General features: G+C 35.4%; 3 protein-coding genes across 6 annotated transcripts; 2 read left to right on the top strand and 1 right to left on the bottom strand.

Moving 5' to 3' along the window:
• Positions 1–446: 446 nt before the first annotated feature.
• LOC132636301 (transcription termination factor MTERF9, chloroplastic) lies at positions 447–5,561 on the top strand. Its single transcript, XM_060353112.1, has 7 exons — positions 447–867; positions 2,650–2,728; positions 2,799–2,873; positions 2,972–2,985; positions 3,063–3,755; positions 4,488–4,920; positions 5,029–5,561. Exons 1-6 carry the CDS (start codon positions 622–624, stop codon positions 4,800–4,802), a joined length of 1,422 nt encoding a protein of 473 aa, XP_060209095.1. The 5' UTR covers positions 447–621; the 3' UTR covers positions 4,803–4,920; positions 5,029–5,561.
• Positions 5,562–8,131: 2,570 nt separating this feature from the next.
• LOC132636298 (uncharacterized) lies at positions 8,132–12,470 on the top strand. Of its 3 annotated transcripts, none has more exons than XM_060353107.1 (3): positions 8,132–8,339; positions 10,263–11,307; positions 11,922–12,470. In XM_060353107.1, the coding sequence occupies exons 2-3, from the start codon at positions 10,308–10,310 to the stop codon at positions 12,329–12,331; spliced, it is 1,410 nt and encodes a 469-aa protein (XP_060209090.1). In that variant the 5' UTR covers positions 8,132–8,339; positions 10,263–10,307; the 3' UTR covers positions 12,332–12,470. The 3 variants fall into 3 exon arrangements, with proteins under 3 accessions (XP_060209090.1, XP_060209091.1, XP_060209092.1); XM_060353108.1 differs by lacking the exon at positions 8,132–8,339 and adding an exon at positions 8,417–8,612; XM_060353109.1 differs by lacking the exon at positions 8,132–8,339 and adding an exon at positions 8,683–8,987.
• A 155-nt stretch (positions 12,471–12,625) lies between these two features.
• LOC132636299 (disease resistance protein Pik-1) lies at positions 12,626–13,328 on the bottom strand. Of its 2 annotated transcripts, XM_060353111.1 has the most exons (3): positions 13,134–13,328; positions 12,948–13,026; positions 12,626–12,853 (listed from the first exon to the last, which is right to left on the bottom strand). In XM_060353111.1, the coding sequence occupies exons 1-3, from the start codon at positions 13,137–13,139 to the stop codon at positions 12,711–12,713; spliced, it is 228 nt and encodes a 75-aa protein (XP_060209094.1). In that variant the 5' UTR covers positions 13,140–13,328; the 3' UTR covers positions 12,626–12,710. The 2 variants fall into 2 exon arrangements, with proteins under 2 accessions (XP_060209094.1, XP_060209093.1); XM_060353110.1 differs by lacking the exon at positions 13,134–13,328 and having other exon boundaries at positions 12,948–13,127.
• Between the last annotated feature and the right edge of the window lie 567 nt (positions 13,329–13,895).

Below are 13,895 nucleotides of genomic sequence, written 5' to 3'. Positions count from 1 at the left end.
ACTTCCCTGTCACCAAAGAGTAAAATGTAGAAATTAAAGCGGGAAAAGTCACTGTCACTACTCACTAGGACAATTGGGAGGAGTAAAGACAATGAACAAAGTAAGTAGGTGTTAGGCCACGAAAATCAGATATTTTCACTATATTTGAAATTTTAAAGTTGGAGTTGTGTTTAGTTATAAGTTTTGCAAAAAATATTTGATTGTTTGAGCGTATTAAAACTGAAAAAGTAAAAGTGGAGTTTTAGATATCTTTCTAATTTCAAATTGTATTTGAAAGTTTAATGGTCGAACTCCTATTTTTAAATAAAGTAGAAAAAAAATTCTGTAAAAAAAATGAATAATTCTCGTAGCCAAGTAGGTGCTTAAATCTGTCTCAAACAGTGCCCTTATAGTAACAGGTTATTTGTGCACTTCCTCGATACCAAAGAGTAAAATGGAAATAAAAGCGGGAAAAGTCACTATCACTGCTCACAAGTAAATATCATACTCTGTGGACCGTTCTCCTCTGTCTGCATTTTGTGAAGATAAGGTGTCCTCTCAACACAGATACCATGTACTTCCAATCCCCTAAATTTTAGGGTTTAAGAGCATATTCCTTCCTTGTTCTTTTCCACTAATAATATGGCAGCTGTTAGTTCCATTTTCCTCAATATCAGTGCACACCCAATTAGAAGACTATCTAAGGGAAAGAGTTGTTTCTTCAGGTTTAGTAGAATTTGTGTTGTATCTTCACATACAAATCAAAAGATTCTGAAACCCAATAGAAAGTCTAGGTTTGGGCAGCCAATATCGCCTTATGACTCTGAGTCTGATGATGATGATGAAGCTGACAGTTCTGAAGATGACGACGACGTTTTGACTTCTGATGTGAGTTTTTACTTATTTTTGCATGCCATTAAGGGCGTGTTTACTTATTTTTTCATGTTCTGTGGGTGGTGTGGAAAACCACAAAGAAAATTTAATGGGTACTTGTTTTCCTTATTTTCACTTTCCTCATCTTGAGCACTTGTTTTCTTAAATAAAATATTTTCTAAATTATCTAGTTATACCCTCCGTCTACTTTTACTTGTATACTGTACTGAAAACAAACATTTTTACTTGTTTAGTTTGGAAAAACAAGAGACAATTTATCATTTTATACCTATTTTACCCTTACGATTAATTACTACTCCGTCTGTCCCAATTTATGTGATATTTTTGCCTTCCCAAAATTAAAACTGCATGAACTTTGATCAACATTTTAAAATTATATTTTTTCCACCAAATTGATACTTAATAGTACTTTTCAAATATATAGATTTTAATCTTAAAATATTGAGTTAATCTAATCCAATTTAGCTTCAAAGTTTAGTTAAATTGACTCTCGAAAGCGAAAAGTATTATATAAATTGAGACAGAGGGAGTAATTATTTTCAATTTATTTCTCAATGAGTGAGATGACTTATAACAATTAGGGGTGATATAGTACAATTGTCATTTTATTTATTGCTTCTTAGAGGTGTGCCAAATCAAACATGGAAAAGTAAACGTGGACGGATGGAGTAATACTTTAGCTGCATTTTGGCGTGGGGCAATAGTAGCAGTTAACTAATGCTGACGTGTCTTTAGTTCACATTAACTTTTGTTAGCTGTATAGTTAACTAATAGTGTATATTTACTCTGTCAATAGATAAAAGATTGAAAACTTCAATTACTAGCAGAAAGTAATTACAATTCACGGCAAGATTCGTGATAAAAGTAGAAAAACAATTGAATGTTGGCATGGACACCACGGTTATAAGAAAAACAATTGAATGTTAACCATAACAGATAGTAAATATGTTCTGTAATATTTTAATTGGTTATATTAGCTCATTGTACTAAAGTAGCTGCCCATAAGGTAATACTTTTAGTTGATTCATGTTAGATCCTATAATGTGGCTGGTTTATCAAGAATACGCAAGAAAACCACTTCGAATTGTTGATTAATCATCAGAGATGGATTTAAGTTTAATTAAGCACGGCAAAATTACTGGGGTAAATCTCTTGGCGAATTGGAATGTACCTCCACAATTTAGTATGAGGTAGAGCTAGCTTGTTGCTGGATGTTATAAATCACTAGGATGAAAAGAAATTAATTGTTGAATGGAAAAAAAACAAGTATTACTGTATTAGTACCACAGGGCAGTACATAGTTTGGTTATGGAGTTTTATCTTGTTTCATAAGATGAGTAACTCTTTTATGCTGTTAAGCATAGATTCTACCTGTTTTATCTTCAATTTCACAATGATGAATGTTCGGGTTATGTATCCCCTTCAAATTGCGTGCTCGTTACCTATGTTGCTCGGACTCTCCAAAAATGATGATGTACCCTTGTTGGATCCTCCAAAAATGCACTAATCTTGGAGGATTTGATATGAACCTGTCGTCATATTTGAAGAGTCCGAGCTACATAGCTCGTTACAAAGCTGATAAGTTATGTCTTAAATTGATTTGTTCACATAACCACTCTGTTTGGACAGCCTTGGTTGAGTTCTTTTGGGGTTCTATTCTTGGTTACTGATGCTACAGTCTCCCTCCCCTCCTCCTCCCCATCCCCTTTTCTTTGGTTCGAGGAAACTTGATGCTTCTGCTTTTTCCTTTTTTATTACCATGTTTTAATTACCCAGGATGAACCTCTAGATGTTAAAGTTTCTGTTCGTGATCAGCAGCGCCTGAAGTTTCAGAATGCAACACAAACCAGACGAGGTATACTTCCAGTTTGTTCATCTTAATGGTTTGGAAGGAACATAAATTACATGCTATGTGTTTCATGCAGACAGTCATCACCATTCAGAAAGAGGATTGAACGCAAAGTTGGGACACCGGAGGCAAACTCCTGAGATAACCCAAGGCAAGTTGAGCAATAAAAATGACGAAAGGTCCCCAGAGAAATCCTCGGGTATGCTAATGCTTCAAGTAAACTGACTAGTATAACTTTCTTGCATGCAGATTGCAGAGAAAAGGTATTAAATGTTAGCGTGTCAAGCTGTAAATTTTGTTTCAACCGTTAGCTGCAAAATCATGTGTTGTGGAATTGTAGGAGGCAAGCGGGAGCCTGGCTAAGGACAGATTTAGTCATCTAGCAGAGGAACTAGATCTGGATGAGAAATGGTTTCCGCTTCTTGATTACCTAAGTACCTTCGGATTTAAGGACTCTCACTTCGTCCAGATGTATGAAAGGCACATGCCTTCCCTTCAAATAAATAAGACTTCTGCACAGGAAAGGTTGGAATTCTTGTTGGGTGTGGGTGTCAAACATAAAGACATCAGGAAGATAATATTGAGGCAGCCTCAACTTCTTGAGTATACTGTGGAAAACAATCTGAAATCCCATGTCACATTTTTGGCTAGTTTGGGTATCCCAGACTCAAGAATAGGGCAGATAATTACTGCAACTCCGTCCCTTTTTTCCTACAGTGTGGAAAATTCATTAAAACCCACAGTAACATACTTGCTTGAGGAGGTTGGTATCGAGAAGAATGACTTGGCTAAAGTCGTGCAGTTAAGCCCTCAAATTCTGGTGCAGCGGATTGACACTTCATGGACAGCCCGCTTCAATTTTCTCACTAGAGAATTGGGTGCACCCAGAGATAGTATTGTCAAAATGGTTAGGAAGCATCCTCAATTACTTCACTACAGCATTGAGGATGGATTGCTTCCCCGGATTAATTTCTTGAGGAGCATTGGAATGCGCAATTCAGAGATAGTGAAAGTGCTAACTAGCATTACACAGGTTAGCTTTATTGTCTTTGCAGTTTATCTCTTCATTTGTGAGTGTGGTTGGGTTGTCTCACCAAGTTAGAAAATGGTGCTCTGGCCTACTTCTCACAGAGATGGGGTTTTGCCATCTCATCTCCTATTAAGGATAACATTCTGCTCATTCATAATATATTTACAAGCATAACAGACTTCATTGTTAAAATTAGTACTATCAGAAAAAAGGATTACATTTCAGAAAATTAGAGCTGCGCTAGTATGGAAGTCTTCACTGTTCTGGAAGATTTCTCAAGGTGTGTTCGGTAGGAAGGAAAATGTTTTCCAGGAAAATGAGTGGGTTGCTTACTTATTTTCTTTTGTACGGTACCTAAGCAAAATATATTATCCTAGAAGCATTTATATTTAAGCTAGACAAATATTATGGGAGGTCGTGGGGGTAGGGGTGGGGGGTCGGGGTGAAGATGAGGTGTGTTGGAGGGTGGGGAGGACACAATCAATGTGGAATGACACTTGTGGGACTTGTTTTCCCTACTTCCATTAGGGAAGTCATTTTCTTCATTTTTAAGGAACTTGTTTTCTTAGAAAAAATATTATTCAAAAAATTCTTGTCAAAAAAAAAAATATTATCCAAAATTTTTGACCAATTGAACATGAGAAAATTGGAAAACATTTTCTTTCCAAAATATGGAACACACGCTTAATTTGTTAGATTTTCATGGACATATATTCACAATGGCTTTACATGCAGGTCTTCTCTCTATCACTTGAGGGGAATCTGAAACCTAAGTACAAGTACTTGGTTAATGAACTTGGCAATGAAGTGCGATCATTGACTAAATATCCCACGTACCTAAGCTTATCGCTGGATCAGAGAATTAGGCCGCGCCATATGTTTTTGGTTTCTCTAAAGAGGGCTCCCAAAGGACCATTTCCATTAAGTTCATTCGTCCCAACTGATGAATCTTTTTGTCAGCAGTGGGCAAGAACTAGCTTGGACAAATATCTTGATTTTCGGCAGAGATTGCTTCTAAAGGAACTTGCCAGAAAATATGAAAGACGATAATATGTTTGAGCTCACTGGTAGCAGATCTTCTGCCCTGCGTGCTTATTATATAAGGCTAATTTTGTGGAACGATTTTGTAGCACTTAGGTGAAATTTAAAGATATATACACATACCAAGGTAAGCAAGATTCTCTATTTATGTTTGTTTTGTCAAAAGCTATTTCTTTTTTCTAAACTTGATACTGAATAGTCTTCAATAACTTTCAATCCTTATAATTCATGGCAGGAACCAGGTCATTTTCTTCTTTACACATTTAAGACATACAATTTCAGCAGTTAAAGTGGGACTTCTGCACTACCTTGAGGTTTGACGTCAAATCACACAAACAAAACCCTATATTTTCAAGGTATAGCATGTCTTTTTTTTAGAAAAAGATCTTTTTTGGAAATTTAATTGCAAGTGTAATTATATAATGGTACAGTTTATATTGTGAGATACTGCACAAAATTTTGACATCATCAGCTGGCTGTTGTAATATGTGGCCATTTTACTACATGTTTGTACCTTGCTGCAAATGTTCAAAAGGCAGCTTTGGAGACCCTTTCGTTTACTGAGAAAATCTCAGTTAAGGAACTTATTGAAATCAATTTGTTGGCTAGTTCTCTCTGACATTTGTAAATAATTGTGTTTCTTCTGGTGCATAATCTGAGTGCAAAAACTTTGTAAAATAATACTATGTAAAAAGCTTCTTCTATCCTTCGGTCCTCAAATGTTTTTCTTGGTCCTTCAAGTTATTATATTCAATCATCTTTCTATTACTTCAGACAGAGATTCGACCTTTTGCAATTCTTCTTTTTATTTTTCCTGTGTATGTAGTCTAGCATCAGAATGTCCTCTGGGTATAGTTTACCTTGTATAGTGTTTATGTATTAAAAAAGGCTGGCAAAGCCTATTTTACAGGGTGTATGAGGATAAATATAACGGAAAAGGGCTAAATATACCCCTCGTTATACTTTACGGCCAAATATACCCCTACCGTTATACTTCGGGCACAAATATACCCTTCATTTTAACGGAGGACACGTGTCATCATATTATTGGCCTATTTTAACTATTTTTAAATTAATTAAAAATTGGAGCAAGCTGACGCCGTCGTCGCCACCTTCCGTCGCCGTTGCCGGCACTAGTCAAAGACATATTCACCACCAGCCCGCCACCCTCTATAACATGAATACAGTGACAACATGAACTCTATAACATGGCAGAAAATAAACATAGCATATTCTAAAGACTCAAAAGAGCAAATATATGCATAGCCCAAAAAGGCCCTAACAGCAAAAGGGTAAGTAGCTGCAACAGAAGCAGCAGCAGTTGAAGCAGAGTTTGGCTGAGAAAACACCATGTGAATTAAGGGTTTTACCACTAAAGCTTGTGTTTTTCCTAAGAAGATCCAATACTACAGCTATTCCCGCCATTGAAAGGGAAACTTTTATATATTCTATAAAAATCAAGAAACCGTATTTTTCTTTCAAGATTACTATTCAAGTTGACTTCTTGATTTGCACAACACCAAATATGAGTTAACATTTATTGTCTTTTTTTCACTGGGTTGTTGTTGTATTTATTGTCTTTTTTTGGGTTTACAGAATAAAAAAGATTGAAGGAGTGAATTATATTTGTGGGTACAGTATTGGAGCTGACAAAGAAATCTTGTTAATCAAAATAAGAAGTGTTTGTTTGGGGAACTTCTTGGAAAGAGGGTGGCGGGCTGGTGGTGAATAGGTCTTTGACTAGCGACGGCGGCGGAAGGTGGCGGCGGCGTCAGCTTGCTCCAATTTTTAATTAATTTAAAAATAGTTAAAATAGGCCAATAATATGATGACACGTGTCCTCCGTTAAAATGAAGGGTATATTTGTGTCCGAAGTATAACGGTAGGGGTATATTTGACCCTAAAGTATAACAAGGGGTATATTTAGCCCTTTTCTTATAGTTCAAGGGTACATTTGGCCCTTTTCCGTAAATATAATGGTCTAATTATCAATTTTACCATCGAGGCAAATCAAGTGATAATTGAAGTATTTGGATTATCCGTGTTTCATCGAATATTGGAGATCCTTAAGGGCTCAATTTTTTTTAGATACGTCATCATGTAAAATGTATGATATAATCTGGATTAACCTTGTGATTGTTCCAAACGATGTTTTATTTTTTAAAAAAAAATGTTTTAAGTTTGCTAGCCTCACACGATGCAGGTTATCCTTGGACACCGGTGATTTTTCAACTATTGAATCTGATCAACTTTAACAATGATTTTTTTGTGATACAATATAAAGTTAAATAACTTCTTCATTAGGAAAAATAAGTTAGCCAGTTCAATACAATAAAATAAAAATTCAACGATCATTTGTAAAAATAACATTGAAGATAGATTGGGTTGGCCTTCATCCTAACATTTGATCTCCACTGTAGCTATTTTTCACGAAAAATTAGCGCTGATTGAGGATTTTTCGGACGTGTAACTAAAAAATAGTTAGTATTTGTAAAATAGCTAAAGAATAGCCACTTTTTGATGTAAATATGTGATCTAGACAAAAATAACCCAAAAGTTAAATTTTTACAAATTAAACTCTAATAAAATTAAGCACTTTTAGCCTCATAAAAGTTTGACCAAACAAGCTAGTCTCGCTGGGTGAGACAATGACAAGAAGATCATCAAATCTTCAAGTATTTCCTAAATTATGTAGGAAGCAATATGTGTAAATGCTTTGCTGCTTCACAGTGAAACTAATTTATGAAGATGATAATTAGGCAAAAAGTTGTTTATTTATTGAATTGTTTAGTGCATTAAAAAATTATAGTATACGAGAAGTTTCAAACTCTATAATATTTTTTTTAGAGTTTCATTTGTAAAAGTTAAAATTTTGATACAAAATTCTGTAATTTCAAATGTAGAAGTTTAAGCAGGCGTTTGGCCATAGAAATAAAAAACTTTTTCACTTTTTTTTTTTGAAATTTTGGAGTTGGAGTTGTGTTTGGCCATAATTTTTGCAAATAGTATTTTTTTTTGTTGAAATGCACTTGTTTTGGTTGTGAAAAAAGTGAAAACAAAAAAGTGTTTTTGAAAAAGTGAAAAACTTTCCGGAAAAAAGTGAATAATTCTTATGGCCAAACGGGTCCTAAATTCCAGTGAAATTTCAGGATAATATCGAAATTTAAACTTCTACGAGCAAAACAAAAAAGTGAAAATAAAAAAAATAGTCTCTATGCTCCTTCAAATTGGGAATATTTTGTTACTCCTATTTAAAAATTATTTTTGTCCGTAAATTTGATTAATTTTAAAGTTATTAGGTATTTTCAAAAATAGTAATGGCTATTTGTGAATTTTACGCCCTTTTCACTTCAAATTTGATGGTCCTTAATCCATTTCAATCTTACTCGGTCTTAACTACACAGATAAACCATCATTTTCTTTAAACAATTTATTTCCTTTTCCAATCTTATTCATCATATTCCTTTTTCCCATTTGCACATTCCTGAAATTCAAAAGTGGGTTCTTTCTCCACTACAGATTATTGCTTTAACACAAATCCCTAAGGCAAGTTTTTATTTTTTATTTTTTATTGTAATTATTATTGTTTAATATTGTCTATGATTTGCTAGCTTACTATTCCTCTGTGTATATAACTGTAACTAGAAAAAGAAATTGACTGATACCCGATTTAGAAAATATTAATTAGTGAAAAGGGTTTGCTTTAATTACCTTCTACATGTACTTATTAGCCTGTGCATATTCATTCACTCGTTTATTGTTTCTCTTATGTTCTTCTTATGCAAAATTAAAGTTAGGGCCTGTTTGACCATAAAAATTGTGAGTATTAAAAAGTAGTTTTTGTTTTCAAAGTGAAAAATGGTAGTACTTGGAAATTGGAGTTGTGTTTGCCTATGAATACAAACTGTAGTTTTTTTTTTTTTTTTTTTTTTTGAATTTTTGTAAGTGTTGGTGTTTTTAAAATTTAGGAAAGTTGGATTCCGGAATTTTATGGCCAAACATGATTTCCGTAATTTAACTCTGGAAAAAAGTAAAAACTATTCATGGCCAACGGCCATTTAATTACCCGTAAAAGCCCTTTCCTAAGGCGGGGAACGTTTGCCAAGATGATGAGTGCAAGGATATTAGAAAGAATTGTCTGCTAATGTGTTTCATGGCACAGAGATGAACTATTTGGCCTTAAATTGAGGATAGGTGCAACTTCGATTCCGTATTACCGTTGTTCTTTGTATACATTGATTTACATAGATATGTATAGAATTCATTTAGGTCATGAACAACTGATATTTTTGATGAAGGGAAATCCAAGTTGTCTTTTTTAAGAGGCTAGTTAGCAGATGGTACTATAAAGTAGTGATCTTGTACATTTCAGAAGTTATCAACTTCATTTCTACCTTAAGGAAAAAGCGTTGCAGCATCATTTCATAATACAGTTGCTTTCATATTCCATCAGAGACGAGACAAAAAAACTGAGTGATTTCTTTTCATCCACCTAAATCTTGAGGGTAGAGTTACTAAGGTGTTTGCACTAGTGGGAGGTACCACAAGGGGTGAGTGTAGTATCAGGAATCATAGGATAATAAAAGATTGTAGTAAAGATTGGATTATGGTAGCAAAAGTCCTCCTGTTTCTTCCTTCAAGATATGGGTTGGCTGGTCCTTAATTGAGTGTACAATGTTAAATATTTGTGGTAGAGGTATTCTATACCATGATCTAATCCCTACTATAGTCTTTATCATTCTACGATTTCCAGTACTACACTCATGCCCTTGTGGGTTCTCTTGGTACCTGTGCCATCAATACTACATCTTCATGGAATTTAAATGTAGTGAATTCGGAGATTTAGAAAATTTTGAACAATCACTTAAAATATTTCTGCTATGCTTCAAACATCAGTAATATCAACATTTTATTAATTCTTGTGGATTCACCATATGGATAATAATAAATTTATTCTGTTTAGGCTATTACTATACGGTATGATAAGAGTAACCATGACAAGGCTTGAGAACTTTTACTTTGACAGTTCTCATATCTGTATGCTATTCACTAGTATTCTTGCACAAGAGAGACAGCATGCATATTTGTAACTTTTGGATGTCAACAGTGGTTTTATGCTGTAACCGAACCTGACTTCGTTGGTCTTCCATGTGAGTCTGTTCTTGATAACCTGATTGAGGTTGCAATCTTTTTTAAAAATGAAATTTGTTTGCAATACTTATACTTAATGGCCTTCCTTTTATGTACCTAGAGTAATTATTGAATATGATTCTTGCGGGTTATTCCTAAACTTGTATAAATTATACTCTGCTGCACCCGATTTACAGTGCTATATATCTGGTAAAGTGAGTTTACCCAAACAATTATGTCTATTAAATGTAGCGTTATGACCCCTTCTTTACAATATTTTCTTTCAACAAATGGTGATGTATGTTCGGAAGTTAACTTTCCTTTATCTGATGTTTACAGCGCTTAGAGTGTACAGAGTGACCATAAAAGAGATCCTAGATTGTAATGGCCCAGACTGGTAGAAAAACTGAAAAACTTGGCATAGATTGGGAACAAGCATTTGATCTTTATTCCAATGCAATTGCATGTGATAATGAAGTTTTATGGGTCCAAGCTACAACTAAGCTTGCCAAATTGTCGAAACATGTGCCTGAGGATCTATTAGCGCGCACGATACCGGTTCTTGTAGAGCTTCTTAGAAGGATCCCTTCCACTGATCTGAGTCGTTCAATTCAGGAAGCCACTGCTCACTGCTTGAAATGTGTTGCTTGTCAAGGGGAAGGAAGACTGGCGTTAGTTATTGGTGAATCAGGTGTCATCCCTACTCTTTTGAGTTTATTATTGCATACTGATGGGAGTTTGCGAAGGGTTTTATTGAAATGCCTTAGAAATATTGTCACATTTGCTGCTCATAATCGTGAGATTGTAGTTAGACATGGTGGGCTGGAAATCATTCTCAATTTGTTGAACACCTGCTTGGATGATGCTCTAAAGCGATACTTGCTAGAAATTCTCAGTGCATTGGCTCTTCTGAGAGAAGTTAGGAGGACCATTTTGATTTCTGGTAGTGTTCATTTTCTTGTTGAGTCTGCTAGATGTGGAAGCATGGTATCTAGATGTAGAGCCGCTCAGGCAATTGGGTTGCTTGGATTGGTTAAGAGAGCAAGGCGCACGCTTGTCGACTCGGGCACATTTTCAGTACTCTTAGAACTACTTCAGGTTGGGGATACTTCAACCAAAGTCATAGCTGCTAATGCACTTGGTGTGATTTCATCTCATATTGATTACATTAGACCACTTGCCAATGCTGGAGCGATTCCTTTATACGCTGAGCTTCTAGAAGGATCCGAACCCATGGGTAAGGAGATTGCAGAGGATGTATTTTGCATTCTTGCAGTGGTGGAAGAAAATGCAGTAGCAATTGTCGAACACTTGGTTCGAATCCTTAGAGGAGATGGCGCCGAAGCTAAAGCTGCTGCTGCTGATGTATTGTGGGATCTCGCAGGTAAGGGTGTCAAATGGGCGGGTTGGGTTGAATTTGGATGGGTCAAAATGGGCTGAGTTAATAAAAGGGCGGGTTAACCCAACTTGCCCAATTTTTACTAAGTGTTAATTTCTTTGTTTATTCATTTATAATTTTTTCGTACCTAATAATTTTTGTTTTCTTTATTATGGTTGTATATAGCATATCAAATTTAAAAATGTCCTTTTGAAAATATAGTGACAAGATATCTATTAGGTCAATATGGGCTACATATCAGCCCATTTTTTTATCGTTCTTTATCTTATTTATTTGTGATAGCTACTGCTCCTTTTTCAAACTGCTCTATCATGGCTTATTCACTTTCGTTATTTCCTTTTTCGTATTGTTTTGAATTGCTTGTCCTTGTGCCGAGGGTCTACTGAAAACAGCCTTTACCTCCCAAGGTACGGATAAGGTCTGCATGTACTCTACCCTCCCCAGACCCCACTTTGTGAGATTTCACTGGGTATGATGTTGTTGTTATCAGCCCAACTTTTGATGGGCTGAAAATTGAAATGGGTTGGGCTAAAATGAACTGAACTAATAAATGGGTGGGTCATGTTTTCATGGGTTAATTTTGCCACTCCTACTCGCAGGTTACAAGCATTTGACATCTGTTGTGCGGAATTCAGCTGCGATTCCTGTTCTGGTTCAGCTGTTGGAGGACGAAAATACTGATGTGAGGGAGAAGGTTTCTGGAGCTATCGCCCAATTGAGTTATAATGAAGCAGATAGAGCTACTCTTGCAAATTCTGGAGCTATTTCGCGATTAGTAGATATGTTGCAGGATGAGTCAGAGGAAATGAGAGATAATGCTGCAGAAGCTCTTGTCAATATCTCAGAGGACCCATCACTGGGCGATAGAATAACAGATGTGTTAAATAGTCCTTCATTCCAGAATATGCAAGAAAGACTGACGCAAATTCGTGCTTCAAATGCTTATTTGGATTCATCAGTTAGACATATGAGCATTGAGCAAATAACTATGGACCCTGCTCTTATCTGACTCCTTATTCTGTAACATAATCCATCTTGAATGTAAGAATTATATCTTTTTAAAGGCATTATTTGATTCTTATTCTTCCCCTATGTGTAACTTGTTGGAATGATTCAAGTAAAGGTAAATAAGATTGATCTTGAAGTTATCACACTTAATGATTAATTACAACAACATACCTAATGTGGTCCCACGAGTGGGTTCTGGGGAGGATGAGGTGTATGCAGACCTTACCCCTACCTTTAAGGAGTAGAGAGGCTGTTACATAACTAGTATCAATTAATGAACATAACTAATTGGGATTTGTTTCTTTTACATTACAAATATATGCTTTAAATACATTCCATCGTTACAACTATTTTGAATGCAGCTCAGTTCTGTGACTTCTTCACTTGATTTCATCAACAAGCTCCAGGCTGGCGTGTCCGACCTTCTTCCTCAATAAGCTGGTAATGCCTGTTGCATCTACTGATTCTCCAATTATCACCACTTTATCTTTCTTCTCCCCTTCTAATGACACTGAGTTGACTCCTACATAAATCAAGAAATCATGAGCAAAATGAAGGTGTGGAAACCAATCAGTAGAAACAGGGCTAATGTGAATGTAATTGGAAATTAGCAATACCAGTTGACATAGCAGCAATCATCAAGGATTTTGATTGACATTTCTTGCACTTATGCTGCACTCTTATGACAATCTTTTGCTGCAAGTGTTGCATGGAACTTGTCTGAGCTAAACTAAATTGCATTGCTATTGAAAAAGAAACATCCTGGAATTGAAAAAGAAAATCTACTTGCAGTAGAGTCTTACCTTCATTGCTTAAGACTTAAGAGTAGAAACGGAGTTTGGCTTGGCAGTTACTACTTTTCTCTAAGAACTGGACAAAATGGACAAAGAAGCTAATATCACATGCAGTAGTATATATACAAGCACTTGTAGGCACTCTGACTTTGCAACACTTTAGAGAGAGAAAGAGAGAGAATGTAGGGACATAGTTGTAAATAAAATAAATGTAACTGAAATTTGCCTATGAAGATTTGGCCATGTTCTTGCGCGTAGCGAATTCACTTTACAAGGACAGACTGTCTGGTGGACTTTGTTTACCTAATGGCAGAATCAACCCTTCTCTTCAGGTCTTCCTAGGTAGTTTATGGTTAAAAAGCAGAGTACGCGGAATAGATGAAATTAAATGGACGTATAGCCTGTTTGTCCAAGCTTTTCCGAGGTCAAAAGTATTCTTGAGTAGAAGCAGAAGCTATTTTTGAGAAGCTGAAAAAGATAGCTTCTCTCCAAGAGTTTTTTTTTTTTTTTTTTTTGAAAAATATACACTTAGAAGCATTTTTTTAAAAGTTTGGTCAAACACTAATTGCTACTCAAAATTGTTTTTTCAAATTGATTAACCAAATACAAATTGGTTCTCACCAAAAATACTTTTTTAAAATGCACTTTTCAAAATAAGTTGATTTTAGAAGCTGGACCAAATAGACTAATAATATATATTGCAAGGTGTAGCATCATATGTGAATTTAGAATTTAAACTTTATAATTTCGGCCTTTAAAGTTCGCAGTACT

Source organism: Lycium barbarum, chromosome 4 (genome assembly GCF_019175385.1).
Source record: "Lycium barbarum isolate Lr01 chromosome 4, ASM1917538v2, whole genome shotgun sequence".
NCBI classification, from domain to species: domain Eukaryota; kingdom Viridiplantae; phylum Streptophyta; class Magnoliopsida; order Solanales; family Solanaceae; genus Lycium; species Lycium barbarum.
The sequence above is the reverse complement of the archived record's forward strand: the minus strand, read 5'-3'. Positions and strand labels throughout refer to the sequence as shown.

Coding starts and splice junctions, on each gene's coding strand:
- LOC132636301 (XM_060353112.1), top strand. CDS start 622: ATGGCAGCTGTTAGTTCCATTTTCCTCAATATCAGTGCACACCCAATT. Junction 868..2,649: donor ACGACGTTTTGACTTCTGAT/GTGAGTTTTTAC, acceptor TTAATTACCCAG/GATGAACCTCTAGATGTTAA. Junction 3,756..4,487: donor TGCTAACTAGCATTACACAG/GTTAGCTTTATT, acceptor CTTTACATGCAG/GTCTTCTCTCTATCACTTGA.
- LOC132636298 (XM_060353107.1), top strand. CDS start 10,308: ATGGCCCAGACTGGTAGAAAAACTGAAAAACTTGGCATAGATTGGGAA. Junction 11,308..11,921: donor TGTATTGTGGGATCTCGCAG/GTAAGGGTGTCA, acceptor TCCTACTCGCAG/GTTACAAGCATTTGACATCT.
- LOC132636299 (XM_060353110.1), bottom strand. CDS start 13,071: ATGCAATTTAGTTTAGCTCAGACAAGTTCCATGCAACACTTGCAGCAA. Junction 12,854..12,947: donor GATTGCTGCTATGTCAACTG/GTATTGCTAATT, acceptor TGATTTATGTAG/GAGTCAACTCAGTGTCATTA.